Here is a 22,056-nt window from a genome sequence, read left to right as displayed (position 1 = left end):
CCAGCCTGGCATATCCGCCTAAGCGTGTGTATTTGCTTTCAATGCTACACTTTTTATTACCAAAAAACAAAATCTTACAAATATAATTGGTCTCCAGTATCCTCCAAACAGAGCCATTATGTTTTCACTGCAGTGAAACTATTTTGTAATAAACAAGTTAATAGTGTAATGCTGACAATAGCACTTCAGATAAAAGCTGCACGGCTGTTAAATAATATGTATTTTTACCTTCAAAATCAAAACACAAAATCACATACTGTACATCACAAAATAAAGCAAATGAGCCTTTTTTGATAGTTACAGTATATTCATCTCACGTTTCAGTTTAGAGAAGCAGGAAAAGTTATTTTTTGGAAAGCTGAGAAACCCAATTAATGTGCTGTCTTCATAAAACATATTTTTTATACTTGTTCAATCACTTTCAAACTTTTTTTAAATGGTAGTATACCTTTTATAGAAGACCTAGATAAAGACTAGGTCCAGCAATTGACCATTGAAGAAAGACGATAAAATGCATCTGTTTTTTTCCTGTTTTCTTTTTATATTTTTATATTTCTTTCTAAAGTATGTACTGAGAAAGACATATAAAACATCTTAAGATTCAAACAGGATGTCAAAGAGGTATCTTTTTAACTCAAAACCCCACCCAGGTCTGTAGTTTGTGTAGTTTCCAAGATAATTCAAGATTTTAAAAGGCCCATCCTTTCCAGGAGGGCATTGTCCTTGACTTCCATGTTTTTGGGGGGTGGGAGGTGGATAAGATTAAAAGCATGCTGAAGTAAGCACAGCAGGGTGGTGAGAGGTTGTAGATAAGGTCTTTGGGCAAAGGTACTTAAGAGGCACAAGTGATACTCTGCACAATAATTTTTTTTCTGGGAAAGTTAGCAATTTTATTATTAATAAACTATGATGCACAGTGTTGTAAAGTGTCATCTGAGCTGATGCAGCAGCGGGCAGTGAGACGGAGTGCCAATGTACCCGTTTGTCTTTGGTTCCTCCCTGCCAGGACTGCACCATCTGCATGGAGAGACTAGTCACCTCTTCTGGCTACGAGGGCGTGCTGAGTCACAAGGGGGTCAAGCCGGAGCTGGTGGGCAAGCTGGGCAAGTGTGGGCACATGTACCACCTACTCTGCCTGGTGGCCATGTACAACAATGGCAACAAGGTAAGAGCCCTTCTGAACGAATGCGTGACACTCATGGTTACATGTGCCAGGGGTGTGGTGATGTGTCTGCATTGCCGTGGTTATTTCTTTCAGAAGGGGCCAGGGAATTTTCTGATAGTCTCTTTCAGTGTTTCTAAAGTCCAGCTGTGAATTATTTTATTCACTCATTCAGTTTAAGTTGAGCTTGTACTGTATATGCAAAGTCTCCAACTTTATTCATTTTACTTTGGAATTTAAACAACTTTTTTTCAGTGCTTTTTGTAAAGCCTCTCAGAAGATTTCTTATACATCCATTTGCTGTGACTTTTCTCACCGAGTCCTTGAGGATGTTCTGATAGCTGTGACAGACGTTCCTCAGTGGTCAGTACCTCCAGGGTTTAGTGGGTCCGAAACTGGACCCAACTGTGACTTATCACTTAAAGTAAAGCAGTTTAAAAAGTAAAACTTAATCAATTCTCTGTCCAAACTCTGCTGTTTGTGCCTTTGCTTGCTGTGCAAAAAGCGTCAGACTTTGATGACAGTGCATGATTTACAGGCTGTTTGTGTAGCTGGCACCTCTCCCACATTGGCGCAAACTAAATCGATGAATGATTGGTGACCCCACATCTGGGAGAATGTAAAATGGAAAGAATGAAGCATTGCAGAACAGTATGACGTCTTCACTGGCCAAGGCGGTGTGCTTGTGCTCCCAGGATGGCAGCCTGCAGTGCCCCACATGCAAGGCCATCTATGGGGAGAAGACAGGGACACAGCCCCCTGGGAAGATGGAGTACCACGTGATCCCTCACTGCCTGCCTGGCTACCCCGAATCCAAGACCATCCGCATCGTGTATGACATTCCTGCTGGGATCCAGGTGAGTCTCCCCGCATTCAAACGCATCCAACTAAGCTAAGTCCCTTCAGCGTCATTCCTATGTGTGGCAGACCATTGCATTTTCCAGGAAGGTTATTTCTGTTAACGCTACACTTGAGGGCAGTATGTAATGGGTTGTCATCTGAATGGTCTGATAAGTAACAGTGAGCAGCTTTTCTGAATTTTCCCAGCGTTGTGCTAAATTAAGCCAGTTATATATTTTCTAATTATTCTGTATGTACGTCCTCTATGGATGTACTGTAAGTAGTCAATTATTGATATATCTATATTGTGCCTTCAAAAAGTATTCAGACCATTGTATGCTCCATTTTTCTTTTGTTGCTTGCAGTTCTGACACTTTGAAGTAGAAATTAATACAATGAAAAAGATGTACTGTATTAAGTGAAATTTGTCATTTTTGCTGTATGCTAAGGAAATGTATATTTCAAATAAAAAAGATAATAAGAGGCAAAGGTATACAATTTCAGCTTATGTTTCTGGGTGTTATTTTGCATAGATGTTTAGCCATGTTAGGACCATGAACCATTTAGCTATGTCATTTGTTGTGCTAAATTTCAGTTTCAGGTCAGCAGATGTATTCGAACAAATGACTGCCAAGTGTTTCTAATTGCTCAGGTGTTGCAGTAATTATGAAAACATGAAAGAGCTGTGAACGTTTGACCTGGGTTCCAGCCTTTGGAGTTTACTTTTTGGTTCTTCCTCTTGAGTTCCTCTTCTCGAGAAGGCATGAACCGAGATGAACACGCTCTTCATTTCAGACCCATCTCATACTCTGCGTGGAATTTGCAACAAAACATTTCCAGTAGGTGATACTGTAAAAATGTGGCAAAAGGTGAAGTGGTCAGGTGAGACCAAACAGGAATCTTCTGGTCTAAATGCAAAACATCGCATCTGACACAAACCCAACATAGTGCATCACTCAGTCAACACCATCCCTGTAGTCAACAGGTTGGTAGTGATTCAAAGAAAATTTATTCGGCTCCATCACCAGACTACTTTTACATTTTGAAAGCAAAGTAATTACTGTAAAGAGCTGAAGGTGACTTTCTGTTCTTTCTAAGAGTAATCTAGAGCTGGGGAAAAAATTCCTCTTATCAAATGTTCCATTTTATTCACTTTTATTTTGTATTCTAGAGATGTAATTATCTCTATATTTTAGGGAATCTAAGAAGCCAGCAATTACAAATGCGGTCACCGTTCCTAACAAAATGAAATTAGATATTGGTTCTTTAAAACTTTAAAACGTGCTGCTGGTATGCAGTATCTCTGTTGTTTCTTTGTTCTTGCATTTCAGACAGAAATAGCTTCTAAGACAAATTCCTGAATAGAATTGCCAATACAAGTGTGGGGAAGATAAATTGGCAGCACACACATATTGAAAAGTCTATTGTTATGGTTGCATAAAAGAAGACCTGTTTATAGTGCTCTGAACATTCTAGAGCAAAGGAGTACTCTCCAAGGAGCTCTTTCAAAAGCTGTTTCCAGTTGGAATCTGTAGATTGCACGACAAAGAGCAACCAAAGCTAAGGTATTGGAAAACCACAAAGGAGGAGAATAGCGGAATAATGAAGAAAGTAGAAAATGGTTGTATATGATACAGTATGAATGAGTTATTTAACTTAGCAATGACTGATGACATATTATACAAAACAACTCAACAAGTGAGGATAGATTTGAGTTTTGTGCACAGTTTGTCCAGATGTCTTGGAAATTCAGTTTTTAAATTTAGAATATTATATTAAAAATCATCAAATATTTTGGCATACATTTCTGGCCGATTTGAACCCCAGTCCCCCATGGCCTCAGCTTGCAGCTCCGAGTCGCGTGGTCTTACAGGGGGGAGAATGAGGAAGTGCAGACAGACTCGCCCTCCCCACCCACCTCTCAGCCATTCCACTTTCACCACGTCATGGGCTGGACAGCAAGGGCGCGGCGGTTGAGCCCCCCTTGCAGGAGAGGCGTGGCCCTCATCGACAGCACCGCAAGCCTGCGAGGGATAACTAGAGCAGAGAAAGCCCCGCCAGCTCATCCTGGCCCACTCAGAGAGGTGCTCAGCCACTTGGGAAGCCCCAGCGACTCACGGAGTGACGCTGACTCAGGCTCAGATCTGTGGCACCTGCATCACAGAGCTCCACCTCCCCTTGGGTGAGCACTTTAACTGGTTGAGCCTCTCAAGAGGCTACTTAAGGATCATTTTTTACACACTCCTGATGTTTTGAATTGAACTTGCACAGCAGTCCCAAGTTCCCACATTAACACATTAACAATGTGTTAGTGGTGTAATTATCAGTATTCTGTGCGCATCCTACGTGGTGAGCAATGCCAAGCTAACAGATAGCAGCAATGCTTTCTGCTGCCTGCTCCATCTATGCTTGGTGCTGTGTCACAGTTATGGGTGTCGATGCTGCACACTTTCAGCAGTCGAGCTTGATAAACGCACCTTCTTGAGATGGAACCCCTTAGCCAGAAGACAGGAATTCCCAAGGGCTGGCTGCACACCTGGTGTGGCTGTACATTTTCAGGGACATTAATCACAGCTGAAGCTGACAGATGTGCACACACCCAGTCAACGAAGTAGGCCAGATACAGAATCTAGGCTAGACGCTTCACCTGCCATCAATCTCCATTGGTGTTGTAGCGCCTGTCTGTAGCACCATCAACACTGTGGAATAAACCAGGCTTGGACTATGAGTGAAGGGTGTTTAACTATAAAAGGGTGAAATGTTGCTAAGTACAACCCTCTAAGAAGCAAACTGAGTGATTTAATGTTTCTTCTGTAAATACTTTTGTCTAGTCCTGCCTCTTCAACTCCGGGTTTTCAGGAAAGTATGAGATTGGGAAATAATAGATGGAATTTCAGCTCTAAAAAACAATGTCAACTAAGGAACTGAAGGATATTTCAAATATACAGTATACAGGATTTAGGTTTTATCTTACACGTCTTTTGTTTCCTCCTGATAAATAGTATTTTAGCATTTTGAATTGATCATGTGGGAAGAGTCCCAGAGCTGATGTGCTTAAATTTGATTAGTGTCCCTTTAAAATCTCATAGAGCACACATTGTAATTTAATAGCTCTTCTGTTTGTGTGGTGGGAATAAGGTTAGGCTCAGCCTGTGAGGCCAGTGGCCCTCTTTCTAAGTTTACCTGCTGTAAACTCTCATTTTTGATCTACTGATGAAATGAGGTCAATCTGTTCAGGCAGATCTCCTGATGTGGTGCTTGTTAACTTGCACTGTATGAAATCGGTCTGCATAAATAACCCAGACCATTGCTAATTAAATCCCTGGTGCAGTGTTAATCTAATCTATTTTTAAACAAATAAAGTGGATGAAAGTAGGCTTATGTATTGGAATGGAGTTCAGGAGCCAATGTAAATGAGGTCAGAAAAACATTGGCGTGGGTAAATAGTGTAAGATAGGGTCCTTCAAAAGCTTAAGTGCTTCATGCTGCTAGAATTTTAGCACCTTCAGGGCCAGATCTTGTGCAGATACTAGTCACTCTCAGCTACCAATTTATACAGTGGGGTGTATTGGTGCACTGATGTGAGGCGCCTCTTTTGAGGATGTAGCCATGTTGTCCATTTTTGGCTTGAGTCCACAAATCTCTGGTAATGGGAGCAATAGCCACTCAGTAGGCTGGATCAAGCAAAACACTTGTGCTTTGGAGAGCAAGCACTGTCTTGGAAATGATTACATTTAAAAGAAAAACTAAGGAATCTGAAATGCCATGCTGATCCAGCAGAGATAATTCAAAGCAGGCAGAGAGAACTCTTGAAGTCTCTGCTAACAACAAGAAACTGTTTTCTGTCATTTACTTTAGACAGGTATTGGCACAGTTCATAACTATTTCCCCACTGTAGAAAAGTCAAGTTTCACAAAATATGTTTATTGCACTTAACACTTATGATAAATTGGTGCCCTTTATCATATAAAGAATTCCATTACTCATGTCTGATTGTGCAGCGTAGCAGCTGTAATTTGAGCAGTTTACGAAAGGACTATTGCTCATACTTACTTTGTCGTGAACACTAGAGTAGATGCATCCAAAAACCACTCAAGCACAAAGTTGTCACATGTTCATCAGTGGGCTGCAAATTTAGCAAATACTTATGAATCAAAGGTCATAACTCTACATAAGCAAATAATGCAATCAATTAAATAATTGGGGTCAAGTTATGAAATTAAAACCAACTACTGGCTTATCTATAGTACTAAAGCGAGTAACATTTAGTTGCAGTATGATCTGAGTCTGTCTTTAGTTTTCCCAAGGTGGTTGTTGAGAAGTTTTTTAAGGGTTTTATGACTGTGACAGCAATGAAGTGCTGGAGGAGATAAATGTCTCCAAGATTAACTGAGCCTCTATATCTGAGACAAGCCAGTCTTACAAATATACTACTTCTGTTAGCTTTTAAGCAATGCGCCAAAAACCTTCTCATTCATAAGAGATTCAACTGATTATTTTATATTATTTATGGTTAACATCTTCAGCAGCTAAAAAGGATGGTGGTTGAAAGGCACTAGAATTTAATGTATTCATAGATTTTTCAGCAGTGTAAAAGGGGAATGTTTAAATTTAATTTCAAATTATATTAAAATGAAAACCTTTGTTCTTCCAAATTCTAGAATGCAGGGTTTCACTGTTGTCTCACTTTCTGTTTTCTGTAGTATTTATAGTACCTCTGCAACATACTGTTCTGTATGCCAAAGAAAACTCTCTTCTTGACAGTGATCCCAATAACTAATATAATGAACACATCTGTAATTGTTGGTTCTACGTAATCAGATGAAGTAAGAAGCATTATTAAAGATGAACCTGCAATCATTTGCAATCACTAATGTTATGCTCAAAAAACACCTGACAGACCCACTAACTCAGCCTTTAATGCTCCCGTCACACTGGCAGGTCTGGGCTTTACTGCGTGAATACGGGATGGAGTTCAATTCCAGAGAAGCTAGCAGGTGCCGACTGGCTCGTAAATAGCCATTTTATATAGCCTGTTGAAAGCCACAGGATACAGCTTTCCACAGAGCAACATCACTCATGTCAGCCTGCAAATAGACTGCTGTGTCTGCTTTGCAAAAGAATAAGGAAATATTTTCTTCTACCTCAGAAATAATTGTTTTAAAATTGTTGAGAATTGTTTGTTACAGTATTGTCTGCATTAATTTGCAAGTATTGTACAGTACACGGCACAGTTCCTTTTCTTAATGTATGTTATACTACTCTGTAATATTATACTAGTCTTTTAAGTTTGGTAAGATCGTATTCTTCCAAAAAAATCATGGGGGCTATCAGTTGGCTCAACCAGATCTATGGTCCAGCCGTTACAAGTAATGAGCTTTCTGTGGCCATATTTTCTTGGCCACACACCTGACAGCATCTGTGCATAGATTTGGTCATAGTGAACCAGACTAATGGGTCTTGGCTTTCTGGCAAACACCAGCGCCTGCAACCTCGCTGGCACCCACAGGCGCGCAGTGACATCACTGTGCTGCAAGATCCTCCACTCAGCACTAACTCTCCTGTCTGGCGCTGTGGAACGATGGGTCACACAGGCATCTACCCAACCTCACTGTTCCTGTGCAGTAGAGGAGTCATTGTTGGGAGTCAACTAGCAAAACAAGAATCTGTGATTTAGGTTTGGGTGAAAATGAAAAATGATATAGGATAAAAATAGGATGAGACAAACCTGCTTGCAGTTTTTTTTACAAGTTGGTAGCACTTTAGAATAGAGGTTTTAAATGCCGTTTATAAAATATTTGATGCAGTACATGGATAACAGTGAAGTATGAATAGTAATACCAGCACAACCAGTGATGATGACAAAACTTCTGCTGATGACTAATTCTACGTCTGTAAGAACATCCTGATCCTGATCTGTATCCCACACTCTGAGGTTATTCACAGATGGTATCGTATTCACAAAGAATACATCTGTATGCATGCTTTATGTCACAGTTTGAGCTTGCACAATGGGCATGACATGAAACAGGTCCATTTGTGTTTATCATGTTTTGTGAGCTTGAAGTTGAAGCTGGAGCCAGAATGCTGGACAGATCAGAAGGCTGAGTGGATTAATCCAGTGCAGGCACTGGCGCTGAAAGAACAATGTGTGATCTAACGATGTATAGAAATCTGCTTTTTTTTTCTGCCCCCAGACTAACGAGCACCCAAACCCTGGAAAGAAATTCAGTGCCAGGGGCTTCCCCCGACACTGCTACCTGCCAGATAACGAGAAAGGCAGAAAGGTAAGTCACAAATTTAGCTGCACCTGCTGCTAGGAATGACCAGGGGGGTTGATCTTAGAAGTAACAACGGGGTTTCTCATCAGTTAAAGTCTCCTCTTAGAATGCAGGAGGTCACTCTTTATCCCAGAGCATGTGTCAATAACCAGTTGTTCCCAGGCGCCAGGACTGGGAAGTGGGCAGCAGCTTATGGTGAAAATGTATAGCATCATTAAGGAAGCTGTGAGTTTCCTCCATCCAGGAGCTTGTACTCTGAGCTAGCAAAAGCATGTTTCAGGTGATGCATAGTGTATGTTTTGACTTCATACCTTATAGGCTGGAGCAGAAAATTGAGCTGGGTTGATTGCTGACTGTGATTTTAACTCCTTTATTTCAGTCCCATCTCCATGAGATGTAGGTTCTTACTGTAAAAGTACTAAATTAAATGACAAGGGTTAATTAATATGATAGTCTCAACCCATAAGGTGCTTAAAGTACGTTCAGCTTAGGACTCGTGGCTCATGAGTCCTTTAGCACTGTGATCATCATGTTTTCTCACACCATGTTGTGCTTTAGTGCTTGATTGTAAAAGCTGATTAAGACGGGGGACCAGGGTTGCCTTCTTCTGCATAGAAGAAAATACTAATACTGCTGCAGCATCATGACAACGTGACTAATGTTGCATTGCCAGCAAACCAAGATGTATAACTTTTTAGTTGCCATATTTTCACTATCAGCTATACCAAAAGATGCAGCACAGTTGGGACTGTATTGTTTCATCTTCCTCAGATTGGATTGTTGGCAACACGTAACCCAGCTGGCATACGCACGGGTGTCCTACTGCCGCTCTGGAAAACCCTACTGCTTTAGAAAATGTCATCTTTTACCCCCTTGTTCCCCTCCCTTCTCTCTGCTCAGGTCCTGAAGCTCCTGATTATTGCGTGGGACCGCCGGCTCATCTTCACCATCGGCACATCCAACACCACAGGGGAGTCGGATACAGTGGTCTGGAACGAGATCCATCACAAGACAGAATTTGGCTCTAACCTGACAGGACATGGCTATCCTGATCCCAACTACCTGGACAATGTCCTGACAGAGCTCTCGGCTCAAGGAGTGTGTGAGGACGCCCTGAAGGACTGAACATAGCCACTGACTTCTGAGAAGAACACACTCCATTAGGTTTTAGGAGAAAATTGTATTTTTCCCTCCCAACCTTTAATGCAAATGAGAGTGAGAACTTAAGAGAAAATTCTAATATTCTTTTAGCGTCTGGCTAAAAAAATTGCATAAACAGACACCTTGTATAAAAAATACTTTTATTTCTGACTGCTTTCACTCTCTTTGCCTTGGGCATGCATAATCTTGCCAAATATGGATATTGAAATAAGGTCTAAACCCGCCAACTAGGAAGAGCTAGGGGTGGGTCTGGAAGGTTGCTGCAAGCTGATAGGTCATCGTGCCCTTTGGGGGTGGTTCTGCAAGGTTCCTGCAAGCAGATAGGTCATTGTGCCCTTAGGGGGTGGGTCTGCAAGGTTGCTGCAAGTTGATGGGTCATCATGCCCTTAAGGGGTGGAGCTGGAGGGTTTCTGTAAGTTGATAGGTCATCATGCCCTTAGGGGGTTTTAAGTTTCTGCAAGTTGTTATGTGAGAGAGTCCATATTGGTGGAGCATAATTATGGCTTCAGGAGGATTGTAGGAAAATAGGTGGAAGTTTATACAGGAATGTACAAGATTCAGGTGTTCAGTAAACCTGATGAGCTTTTTGTAAAGGTACGCACAGACGTTCCTATGAATTGATGTCAGCTACTGCTAGAATGCTGACTGTTTATTAAATCAGAAACAAGGATAAAATTGCCTTGAGACCCAGAAAGGGCCAAACCAATGTCCTTTGTTTTAAGATTTGTATAAAAAATGTTACCTTAAAAAATTAGAAGTGGTAGAAAGCTTGGACTGTGTTCTCTTTCCATGGTATGCATATGTATACTTTAGGGATGCAAGTTTGTCATAATCATTTAGTTCACAATCGCTTCAGTTCTTATTAACCTTGGTGGCTGCTTTTCGAGTCTAAGATTGGTAGATTTCAGTATGACTTAAACAGATATTTAGGAGTGAAAAGCCAGACCATGTTTGTGCATGCCTGTATGAGACATCCCATTACTCATTTATACGCAATGATAAGCTGAATCCAGTTATTGCTTAATGCAAACAAATGTATCACACAAATCTACTGCAGAAGGAATTTAATTTCCTGCTAGGGTCAGCTGGAAGTAGCCCTCTGAGTATAACTGATTTGTTTGCATAAACAGTGGATGCCCCTTTCATTGAGCTCAGGCCATTTTACAGGTGTTTACCTTTTCAGGAATGTGGCTTAAACTTGGCGTGATGTTGACATCAACACACCTGGTATCACGTTTTTGACAGATATGCACTGTTACTCAGGCCTGGAAACCTGTGCTTAATGTTTGTAGATAGATGATGTAAAACACAAGCCACAGACGCTGATATGATGTCAATAACCCTGCTTTGATTAAGCAGAGAGGAGTGTCTTGCATGTGTGAAGCCACACTAATCCTTCTTGAGGGCTCCGACTTGATCATGTTCACCTTGATATAACCACTGATTTTACTTCCTATGCTAAGAATTAGGAATTCTGATTTTTAATGATAAGATAATTGCACAAGTGCTGCAAGCATAATGTTACAACTGACTGCTCATTTTCATTGTGTAAAAGTTGTTGTGATCCCCTTCTTCTGGCAGCGTTGCTTGCTTTAGAAATTGAAGGAGTTCTTAGTTTTAATCTTGGAAAGTCTTAATTGTTGCATCCCTAATATACATAGATACATTATCCTAACATTTGCATGAGGGGCCCAGTGGCTGATTACATAAATAATCTGATTAATACCATTTTCTTCACTAGTGCAGTGATGGGAGAGAAGGCTATTCTGATAGCTTTCAGTGTTTACTGCACGTGACAAAAATCTGTTTCTGGCACTTCAAGTCACAAAGTGTTCCCAGTTGGGTAGTGTTTGGCCCTATGCAAAGTTAGTACTCTACATATATTAGCGTGTGGAGATTTAACACCTTCTTTCTTGCTTTGCCTGCACAACAAAATCCAAAGTTTCAGCTCACTCTGGTTGAGGGTTAAGTACTGTATATCCCATCAGAGAGTAAACTGGAAGTGAAAATGTACTGTTGCATACCTTTTAGTGTAGGGATTGCAAATGACCATTTATAAATGTTTTAGAAACTAAAATCCTTCATTTCAACCTTCACAGACTACTGACGGTGAGTTGATATCACCATCAGTGATAGCGGTCCATAATGTATGCTTTTTAGAGCGTAGCGTAGATTGCTCACATTAATAAATGTGATGTTAACGTGTGATCTGATTTTAACGTAGCATGCGTGTTGTGCATTAATAAATGGTCATTCCCATCTCCCTGAATAAGGCTCTTACTAGTTTTTTTTTTCATGATTAAACTGTAGCATTCAAAAGAGCGTATTACAAACCCAGAAAGCCTGTGATTACTGCAAGGTTTTATGTATGTGGGATTATCACTTACTGTATATTAATGTGCAGCACAAAATAGAATGTGCATTTAATTTACTTTGTGCTGAGTTTTGTTTTGGAAGCATAATAAGCTCCCTTATCATCCTGGGCGCTGGGCTAGCCAAATCCTCGAAGTGAGCTGCGTCTGACACGATGAGGCTTCCCACACCAGGGATGGACGTACTTCATCCTCGTCTCAGAAGCAGTAACTTTGCTTGATTTTTGGGAAGACCCACCACAATCTTTATTCCTTTGACTGACTGGAACTATGTAAAAACATGTGAGCTTGAAGGGATTTGTGAACTCCATGACACGTCACTCCTTTGTTAACTGTTTTGCTGGTAATATCTTTTTAATAATGTTTATTTTTGACTGAATCATTTGTCTTCCTCAGCCTCGTCAGTCAGCAGAGCTTCCTTTAGCCAGTTGCTAGTGGAGGGAGATTTGTAAGTGTAATAATCCTTTGCTGGTTTTAATAATTTCCTTTTACATTATGTTAAAAGTGTCCTGTTTGGCTTCAACAAATTCGTATACAGGTATACAGTACATTTTAAGGAGTGGTTGACTTTTAACCCCCTAAGCTGAAATTAAAGCCTGTGAGGTTGATTTATTTTTTTACACATTTCTGTATGACAAAAAAATAAATAAAATCTGGCAACACTTTGTCAGTAAGTCAGGGACTGTTAAAATGTATGAAATTGTGTTACAACTGTAATGTCTGTTATACTAGTATACAGTAGTCTTAGATGCAGCAATTGCTACTGTTGTTATATTATGTTATATATACTGTTGAAATGTAGATATTTCCTGAAAGAAAGATATGCTGTTGTTAGCAGGAGAGTACAGCACCAGTTAAAAGGCAGTCATGTACTTTGTCCTTGTTTCATTTTTTAATCTGTAAAGAGCCTAATGGTATCATTAATAACCATCATGCAATGTAGATCTTAAATGGCTAGTTGGTTTGAAATATAGGGAGCTTGTAATGGTAAATTGATAAAAACTCAAAATTGTGAAGCTTTTCTTTTTGTTGGAAAGTTCGATGTTTATGCTGGGAAGACTATGTCCATCCAAATAAGGAAATATTATGTAAAGTAATTTAAAGAAAATTCCCGACCAACATTCATTTCTGTTGAGCAGATTCCACTGTTTGCTGTTGTTCAGTACTAATAGGTGAAGACAGTTATTGGACAAAATACTCGGTAGATAGTTGTATTGCTTTCATCTTCAAGCATCCCATCATTATTCAAGTCTGACTTTTTTGTTAAAGAGCTACAAAGCTTTTTACTTCTCATTCTGTAGTTGTGTTTTTTGGGGGGTATTTTCAAGCAAGAACATTTTTCACCCGCCACCGTAATGGCTGTTCAGTGGAGAGTAAGTGCACAAATAGATTGTAAAGATCTGGTATGGCAGCATGGTGCTGCCCTGGTGAGCATTGCTGCCTTGCAGCTCTGGGGCCTTGAGATCAGCTCCAGGTCTGTCCGTGTGGAGTTTGTATGTTGGTCCCGTGTTCCAGGTGCTCCAGTTTCCTCCCTAAATTGGATGGAGCAGTTAGAAAATGAATGGATGGAAAAAGGTCTGGTTCATCTTAGCTACTCAGATATGCTACTTAAGTAGCAGTGTTAACTCTTTGTAGCCTGATCCCTGAACCTCAGCCAGGCTTGACCTGGTCAGCATGAGGAAGGGAGTCCTGCAAGGAAATCTAGGTTCCTGCTGTAAGTGCTGTTGGTGGACCAGTAGGTGGCGCTCTTGACTAGAATTTCCAGTGCAATGCAAATCGGTGGTGACTGGGGACACTGTGCTGTAGGAAGGTGCTGCCCTTTGGAGGAATTAAAACCCAGTCCTGACAGTGGCATTAAAGAGCCCAGTGCACATTTTGCAGGGGCAGAGGAACTGCGCTAAATTTGTCGTTTCTCCCCTCTCTGTCAGATCTGCAGAGTAGCGAGGCTGCTGGCACAGCCTGGTCGCGCACGTTTCTGAACCAGCAGGAGAGGCAGAATCTCACTGCCTCATCCCTGTCTCTGTCAGAGGCATACAGCACATGGTATATTATTAAAATGGCACAATTATGGGTACCGTTAGAGAAGCATTGATTATTTTCTTATTGTATGCTTCAGTGTTGTAGAACAGGGTTTGTTCATCAGCTTGGCTCGATTGTACAATACTTAAGTTTAGTCAGGATCTTGACAGTAGGAGCAGGATCTCTGGAAACGTGGGTTTTCAGGAAATCAATGTTTTTCACCACCACAGGTCCCTCGGCTTCTGAGCAGTGTTAAACATCAGATGGAGAACTTAATGCAGCTCTTGTTGAGGTCTAGGCTTGGTGCTCCTACATTTCTGCTGCACACAGAATTGACAGAAAGCGTGAGCATTCAGTAATTGTCTCACCCTTAGATTTCCAAAGACTAAAAAAGATGCGTCTGCCCTGCTGTGACTAAATTAAGGGACTGGAGGTTGCTCTAATTTCATGATTAGTGTACGCTGTAAGAAAAAAAAAGAGCTCCTCAGCCTCTGGTGAGACTTAAGCAATTAGCAGGTATCAAAAGCCTCATTCAAAACACTTAATAAAGGTGAGTGGTTTGTGATGGTATTTTGTGTGTAGCACAAATATAAATGTCAACAATGAAAAGGCCTGTGTCTAACATGGATCATGCACATCTGGAAGGCAACAGTGCTGAGGTGCTGCGGTGTGACTCTGGCCAGTATCACTCCCGGTCGGCTAATGATGTAATTCAGTCATCTCTGCAATACAATGCCCGACACACACTTCAAATGAACCCTTTGCTGTTTGACCCACTTAGAAGTTCCCGTGCCAAACATAATCATTGCATTGCTTTACACTGCAGTGCTGCCATGTTTGATGGCATTAAAATATGGCCAGCATCATTTGATTTCCATTTCTCTGCCTTGTAGGAACTGAAAGCCAGTGGAAAATGAGAAGATGACTCAAGGGCGCCCGAGCCGCGGCTAGGTCTTGTGTCCCTTGTTTCCTGCATTTTGCAGAAACAGGCCAGCTGGCATGTAGAGAGTGTGACAGGGATTAAAAACCTGGTCCACTGCAGGACCAGTCCACAAGCGGTCTGATGGGTCCAGTTCACCAAGGTGCGTCTCCACCTGTCCCCATCAGTGCTCCCTGCTTCTGATCAGCTGAATCCTTTATGACATTCAATGCAACTTTGAAGTTGGAATTATTTCCATAATAATAGGTGCTCTTATGCTAGTTCACACTTAGCTCACACTCTGGTGGTCACTTCTTGTAAGTGTAGGAAGGGAAGGGATCATACTTGACAAAATCAACAGGGATGTAAAATACTGGTATCGGAAGCTCAGTTTGAACCCGAGCTCTTCACCTATCTTTAGGCAATGCTGATAATTCCAGTTTGAATCATAAATTATAACTTGGAACACTGTCACGCTTTGTACTGTCATTGTCACTGAGGTCATTTTCCTGCCCAGCTCTGCAAAACACTTTACCTTTCCTCATTCACAGAATAAAAATAAAAAACATTACTGCACTGAACAAGAAAAATATGAAAGTAATGCAATTAAGATCTCTTCCTCTTGGCTTTCTGCTGAGTTGCATGATGCAAACCGCACCATAGCTCACTTCAGAGATTTGGAGTAATTCACAAATGAAAAAAACACTGATTTTTAAATTAATTTCAATCTGAGGGAAACTCCAAAGCACCTTCTGTTATCTCTTGTAGTTAAATTATTTCAATTTCAAATGTCAATCATCCATGTGCAAACAGAATCCCATCTTAACAGCTTCTCTCCCACGTTTGTGATGTGCTTTCAGTGAGAAAGTTCTCAGAGAACATTTTCACCCATCTGCTTACATGAAGAAATTCTTCAGTCTCTCAAGTTAAGGAGTCCTGCAGGTCATAAAGTTAAGTCTAAAAGCATGGTGGAGGAAAGCTCAGAACCCATCACCAGGTCTCATTGGTTCATACCTGCAAGGTAGACCTCAGTCATATCCTTTACAATGTACCTAGTTGCTTCAGTCACACTCTCTTTATCATCAGATACTTGCTTGGCTTGGAGGTTAAGCTGCAATGGTCTAGTGTCCCATTCACAGAAGTGCTACTTTAAGTTTGCTTAATGCTACAAGTCTCTTCCAATCATTAAGGCATGACTTGTGTGAAATGTTCAATGCATAGAGAATGAAAACATGTTAACTTATACTAATGAAGTAAATTGTCCAATTAAGGCATTCAAGCCTGAACTGGAACAAAAACTAGAAAACACAGCAGTTCTCATGGGACCATGTCTATTCAAAATCGCATGCATTTCCAACAACAGTGGAACAATGTAATCATGGGGTTCCATATTTCTGCAAACACAACCACACAACTTTTCCTGATCACTCCAGTTGGCATCTTTCTATGCAAGTCTACCTGAAGTACTGTATATGGATCCACTGTCCTGTATGTTAAAGATTTTCAGCAGAAAGGCGGTGCAGTGCATCATTCCAAACATGTCACTGGGCCTGGAATTGGTTCAGCATTCTGTTTGTTAAAGTGCATGTAATTGTAAGGTCTGAAGATGATCAGACCCGTGGTAATCGGACAGTGCACTGTCAAATCTTCGAGGAACTGTGCTCGCAATGCTTTTCTTCCTACTTTGCTTTGAGGCACTGTGACCAGAACCCACTGTTTTTGGCTCTGTTTCATTTGCTCTTAAGACATCACAGACATAGGAAGAGATGAGCATTTTAATTTGTGCCGTTTCTCCATATTAGCATTGCAAAGGTGTTCTTTCATTGGCTCTGCTTTGGAACATTTAAAGTGCCCATTTTCTGCAAATGCCTACCAATGCTAATTTAAAGCCATGCAGATGTTTAACCTTCTTTTCCAATAATAAATTATAACTAAACTACAACAATAAAGGAATAATAAAAAGTATGGAAGATAAAACTGCAAGGCAAGATTTAGGAAATTGTTACAAACAATAAAGGGCTTCTTATTTTACTAGTCTTGATTGAAGTACAAACTTGATCTTGTTGCATGTTTGTGTGTTTCTTGTGAAAATAAATGTTCCCTTAACAGAGGGTTTGTTTCATTTATGTCCCTTCTCTTTGTTTTCTGCTTTTGAATTCTGTTGACGTCGTTGAGAATGAGAAGCTTCTTTGCCCAAAGGGTTGTTGGATTATGGGATAAGCTACCCAATCATGTTGTCGAAACCAATACCCTGGATCAGATCCGCGGATCGATTAGTTACAGTACTATCAAATGGGCTGGATAGGCCAGGTGGCTTCCTCTCATTCTTAACTGTTCTTATCAGCAACACTTTTTACTGTGAAAGCCTCCGGTAATCAAGGCCACTGCCAATACTGCACCACTCTGAGAATCAGAGAAACTGAGTTTCCACTTTTCCAGCGGTTGAAGAACCAGCCTTGTTTTTTCTTTTGTAACCAGAACAGGCTCAATGGCTCTGGCTCTGACTCAGACTGCGTGTGCTCCCCAGATCGAGGCACTTTAATGTCCTTCTGCTCTGTTGGAAGATATACTGTAGGAAAGTAACACCACCATCTTGCTTTAAATGATTTTGCTGGGGCCACTGCTGATGCTTAGATCACCCACAAGTCTAAAAATTTTAATTTTTTTTTAAAAGTAACTGTTAAACCACTAAGCATCAGGCCTGAACCCTGTCTGCTCTTCTGCCCTCTCTTGCAAAATCAGGCTGTACTGTAGTTCTGTAAAGAAGAGAACTTTAATTTGCTGAATGGATATACAAAAATGATATTTCGGGCATGTGATAACACAAAAATCCTCGTGAAGCACATGTTCTAGTTTTTCAATCTGCAGTAAAAGGGACTGTGAACAACCGAGGTGGTCAGGGAGGGATATCGGCCTGGGCTCACAGTCCGACCTGCTGAATGAAGTGTGCCTGTTCCAGACAAGCGAGGCCAGAGAAGACTTGCTAATGCTGCTGATACCATGGCATGGGAGACAGCTAGTGATGGTGGGTACAACACATCGGGAGAACGATTTTTTCCTGGTTTAAAAAAACCCTGATTTTTGTTTAATCTGGGGGACAATTCAAAGTCCTAAACAGTGACAAAAATATTGTCTGCAACATGTGCTGCATGTGAAAAAATGCTAGCAGTGGTCAGCAAGGATCAACGACTAGCGGCTCTTGCAAAATGGAAGCTATCCGTACCCTCTCCAGTGGTCTGGAGGTACTCTTCCACATCCACTGTGCCCTTAACTGAGATTGACATAGTGCTCAATCTCATAGTGAGATGTGTAGCTGCTTGTTGAGATGGGTTATTGAGATGTGTTTTTTAAAGATTAAAAATGCAATTATTCTGTCCAATCACTGAGCTACAGCAATTTGCAACACCCGTTTTTGGCCAGAACTTTTATTTCCTGGCCATAGTGTTCATTTTCCACATCATGAGCCAAGCTTGTCTTGTAACTGTAGTTTGCTGTTCCGGTTTGACAGTCATTTTTGTTGATTTTTCTTTTTTTTTATTCCTTTTGATTTAAGTTGTTTTTAAGAATTAAAATATTACTGCCCATAATTCCAATTTGACAATTTTCCAGAATGTTCTGTTACAGTGGTTTTATTTAATTTGTGCAGCAAATGTCAAACTAATAAATACATCCACTGCTACAAGACTAGAGCTTTTATGTGCAACAGAAGAATTCTAAGCAGTTATAACTTAAGTTTATGGCCATTCCTTGGTAATTCATACTAAATATCCACGATATAGGAGATAACATGTATCAGTTTAAATCTGTTGTGTACCTTGCCTTGAATATTAAATCCGTTTTTTTCTAATGATCAGTTTTTTGGCATTCAGAAGCTAAATAAAACTTCTAGTTCAGCAGAAACAGTACCCATTTCTCACATTAACTGGTAATTAGTTTAATTAGGAAGTCTCTGTTGCCCCAGGGCAGGTGGTTCTAATAAACATTTTAATTAAGAAGGAGAGAGAGACAGATAAGTTGATTTCTCAATGATTTGATCATTATTTATTTCTGCAAAAACATACAGTAGGGATAGGCAGGCACTTCTGTGGTCTTAGAGATGCTTTTTATATCTCCACACTTTTTCTGGAGTTTGGGCTGGCAAGATAAACCAGAATTTTCTATTTTCTTCTTTTACTTCATTCTCTGAATTGGAAACATACAAATGAGTGTGCAATGCGAGAAGTCATGGGCACTGAGCTCAGGCTCACACCGCAACAGTGTGCAGTAATGTGTGCTGGGAGGCGCCGCCCTCTGAAGAAAAAAGGCAAGACTTTACGAAATTGAACTCCCTCGATTCTCCCAGCTCCGTGGAAGAAGAGTGGGAGGGGCGGCCTGTCTCCACGGCTAGGACAAGGGAAGGACTTTGGCACAGGTGAGTACACATCATGCCGTCCGGCTTGTGTGAGAAGGGAAGAAAAAGAGGAAAGTGTGTCGTGAGAGAACAGAAACCAGATCGTAGTGTGTTCCCAGTGTTTGGATGCGAATGAAAGAAGACAAAACAAGGCATATAGAGAAAAGAATCATGGATAGATAGGCCCACAAGAGGCTCCCCTTGTGGGGTAGGGCTATTCTGGTACTGTACACTACATTTGTAAAATCATAATTGAAAAAGCCTTGTATTTAAAATACTGTAAGTATTTCTTATGCATCCCTTTTCATTAACGGCTTAATAGAATACGCAGGATTGATGAGTGGGAGTCTAACCTAGCAGACATTGGGCTAAAGGCAGGACACACCCTAAATGGGACACCAGTCTGTTATACAGTAAGGCACACACATGGGGGACAAGTTAGAGATGCCAATTAACAGATCCTGGAGAAACGTCATGTAGTCCGTAGGAAACATGCAAACTCCACATAGACACTGCTACTGGGCAGACTCCAAGCCTGAACTCAGGAGTTTTGATGCAAGAATACCATCTGTTCACTATGCCAATATGCCATCTGAACTGCTTATCCATTTTTCAAAGTAATATTTTGAAAGTAAGCTGTGCCGTATTAATTGTTCTTGCTTCTCGAATGCAAACTAATATAATCTTTGCTATTTCCATTTTTCAACATAACAGACTCAGTGTTGAAAATGAATAGCCAGGGACTATATTCTCAGCAACTGAGTTAATTTGAGTATCAGAACCAGAGTACTTTAGCTGCTGAAAGTGGAAACTTGAGAATGCAGCATTTGTAGCATGTTACCAAATACGCTAATGAAAGTTAAGGTGTGAATGATAAATCATTTGACTTATTTTTTATTGTATTTTATTTTATTGTGCAGCAGCTTTCAATGTCATTGTTAGTAATATCAGGGTTTTTTTCTGCTTTCAAACACCATAGCTATTGGTGTCATATCAGTATTAAACATCCTTTATAGAGTTAGGCAGACCAGCAAGTAGCTGTCACATCATTTTGGCAAATTAAAAGCTAACCTTGAGCTGTAAGGCTAACCTGTAAAGTGGAACCATCACTAAAGAGCAGTTGCTTCTTTGCAACAAACAAGAAAAGTTAAATCCATTTCTGTTTAATCTGAGTTATACAAAAGTGTTTAAAATAAATGTTCTGAATTTATATATTGCTAACACATACAATTTAACACTTAATTTTGCCACATGTAATACAGATTAATCAAATGATTTATATTTCCCCCTGTTTTCTACCCTCAAAATTACAAAACTGCACTACACTGCGCTGAACTCTCAGTTTCTCCTTCAAATAGGACAGATGGTTTCAACAGCCACAGAGGGGCTAGTCAACACCCAGTCAGCTGTGAAGAATGAGACAGAGGACATTAGTGGGAACTATGGGGAACTGCATTCTCAGTAGAGCTGCAAGCCTGCTTGCGCTTTTCTACAAAAAAGGTTGTGGGTGTCTGGAACAAGCTGCCCGGCTGTCCTATTTTACTCCTCTTCTTGGCAAACTGTATGTTCTTTGCCACATTCTGTTAGTGTGAGAGACTTTTCCCCCAGAAGTGTACAAGCTGCCTGCAACTCTTGTGAATTCTACAGGGCAAACGTGTCTGTCAATGCTTTTTGTAGACAGTCAAAATTAGAGTCTTGTCTTCTGTTTTTTGCCTCTGGATTTAAACATGTCTGATTTCTCTGCACTCCTACAGAACATCAATTGCACCAGTATTTACAGCATAGGGAGCTCCTGACATATTTTGTTTATAACCATCCTACACCAATCATGTCATATTCAATACCCCCTGGGGGGCTTGTTATGAGGGTTGTGCTTTCTGAATCATTACGAATGAGGACTAGAAGCCCATAGCTTTAGGCAGTCAAATGAATCTATTGATTGGTACAGTATGTTGGAGGTGAATGCTAATTGGCTGTTCTAACAGTCAGACGGCTTGGGAGACTGCTTAGAAAAATCTGAGACTTCTATTCATATTACTAGAGAAAATGACAAATACTGCAGAGTACAAGACATGTAATACATGACTTAATAGATCATCTTTAGATAATGTAAAGTATGGTGAAATGGATATCATTTGGTCTATATTGTTTATATGGGAGATAATTAATCATGAAATCACACACAGGTTTTTATTTTACAGGCTTTTTTCTTTAAGTGACATGGCTTTAAAACACAGCTGACAGGTAGCACAAATTCTATACGTATGGAATAGGCCCATATGACAGCTCATTGAATTAATCAACCACCTGTGTTGCTATAAATACAATCAAGCTGAGAGAGTGCACAGACCCTGTGGAGGAATATCACAGCTGAAGAACAGGAGTGAATGAGTTAATATCCTGGGAGGATTTCGCAGTGTGCGGCCTGAGAGGTAGATTCAATTTTAATTACATTACAGAGGAGATTTGTGTTTATGAAGCAGCATGTTACCAGCTGCAGCAACAGCTCAAGAGCCAGGCTTTCGGTGAGCACATGGGTTTTGTTGAATTGACTGGACAGGAAATAATACATCTTGAAGCTCTGTATACAGACTGTTAGTCAACTGTTTTTTTAATGATTAAGGGTTATTTCCTTAAGTCTTAAGAAACGCTTTCCCATAATCATTAATCTTTAAATGTCTGTTTATATAGTCTAAATTTAGATATTTTCCCCTCTTACTTTTAACTTAAACATACACACTATATGTTATTGAAAACAATTTACATCAAAAGACAGGTTTGATTACTTTTGTAATTAGATAACTAAAGTAAACTCTAGTAAGAAATGCTCTCTCCCTGAAAAAAATATGCAAATTGTATTTCAATTAGGGTTACTGGTCATCAGAAAATAGTATACAAGAATTTAAGCAAGC

General features: G+C 40.3%; 1 protein-coding gene across 2 annotated transcripts in view; it reads left to right on the top strand.

Moving 5' to 3' along the window:
- The window catches only part of dtx1 (deltex E3 ubiquitin ligase 1), a 96,741-nt gene extending 79,866 nt beyond the window's left edge, over positions 1–16,875 (top strand). For both annotated transcript variants that reach the window (XM_088935651.1, XM_088935652.1), the window contains 4 exons: positions 1,007–1,165; positions 1,858–2,019; positions 8,200–8,289; positions 9,184–16,875. In XM_088935651.1, the coding sequence (XP_088791777.1) occupies positions 1,007–1,165; positions 1,858–2,019; positions 8,200–8,289; positions 9,184–9,408 (636 nt within the window). In that variant the 3' untranslated portion in view covers positions 9,409–16,875. The remainder of the gene's footprint in view (positions 1–1,006; positions 1,166–1,857; positions 2,020–8,199; positions 8,290–9,183) is intronic.
- The last annotated feature ends 5,181 nt before the right edge of the window (positions 16,876–22,056 follow it).

Source organism: Atractosteus spatula, chromosome 17 (genome assembly GCF_055471065.1).
Source record: "Atractosteus spatula isolate fAtrSpa1 chromosome 17, fAtrSpa1.hap1, whole genome shotgun sequence".
Taxonomy (NCBI): domain Eukaryota; kingdom Metazoa; phylum Chordata; class Actinopteri; order Semionotiformes; family Lepisosteidae; genus Atractosteus; species Atractosteus spatula.
The sequence above is the reverse complement of the archived record's forward strand: the minus strand, read 5'-3'. Positions and strand labels throughout refer to the sequence as shown.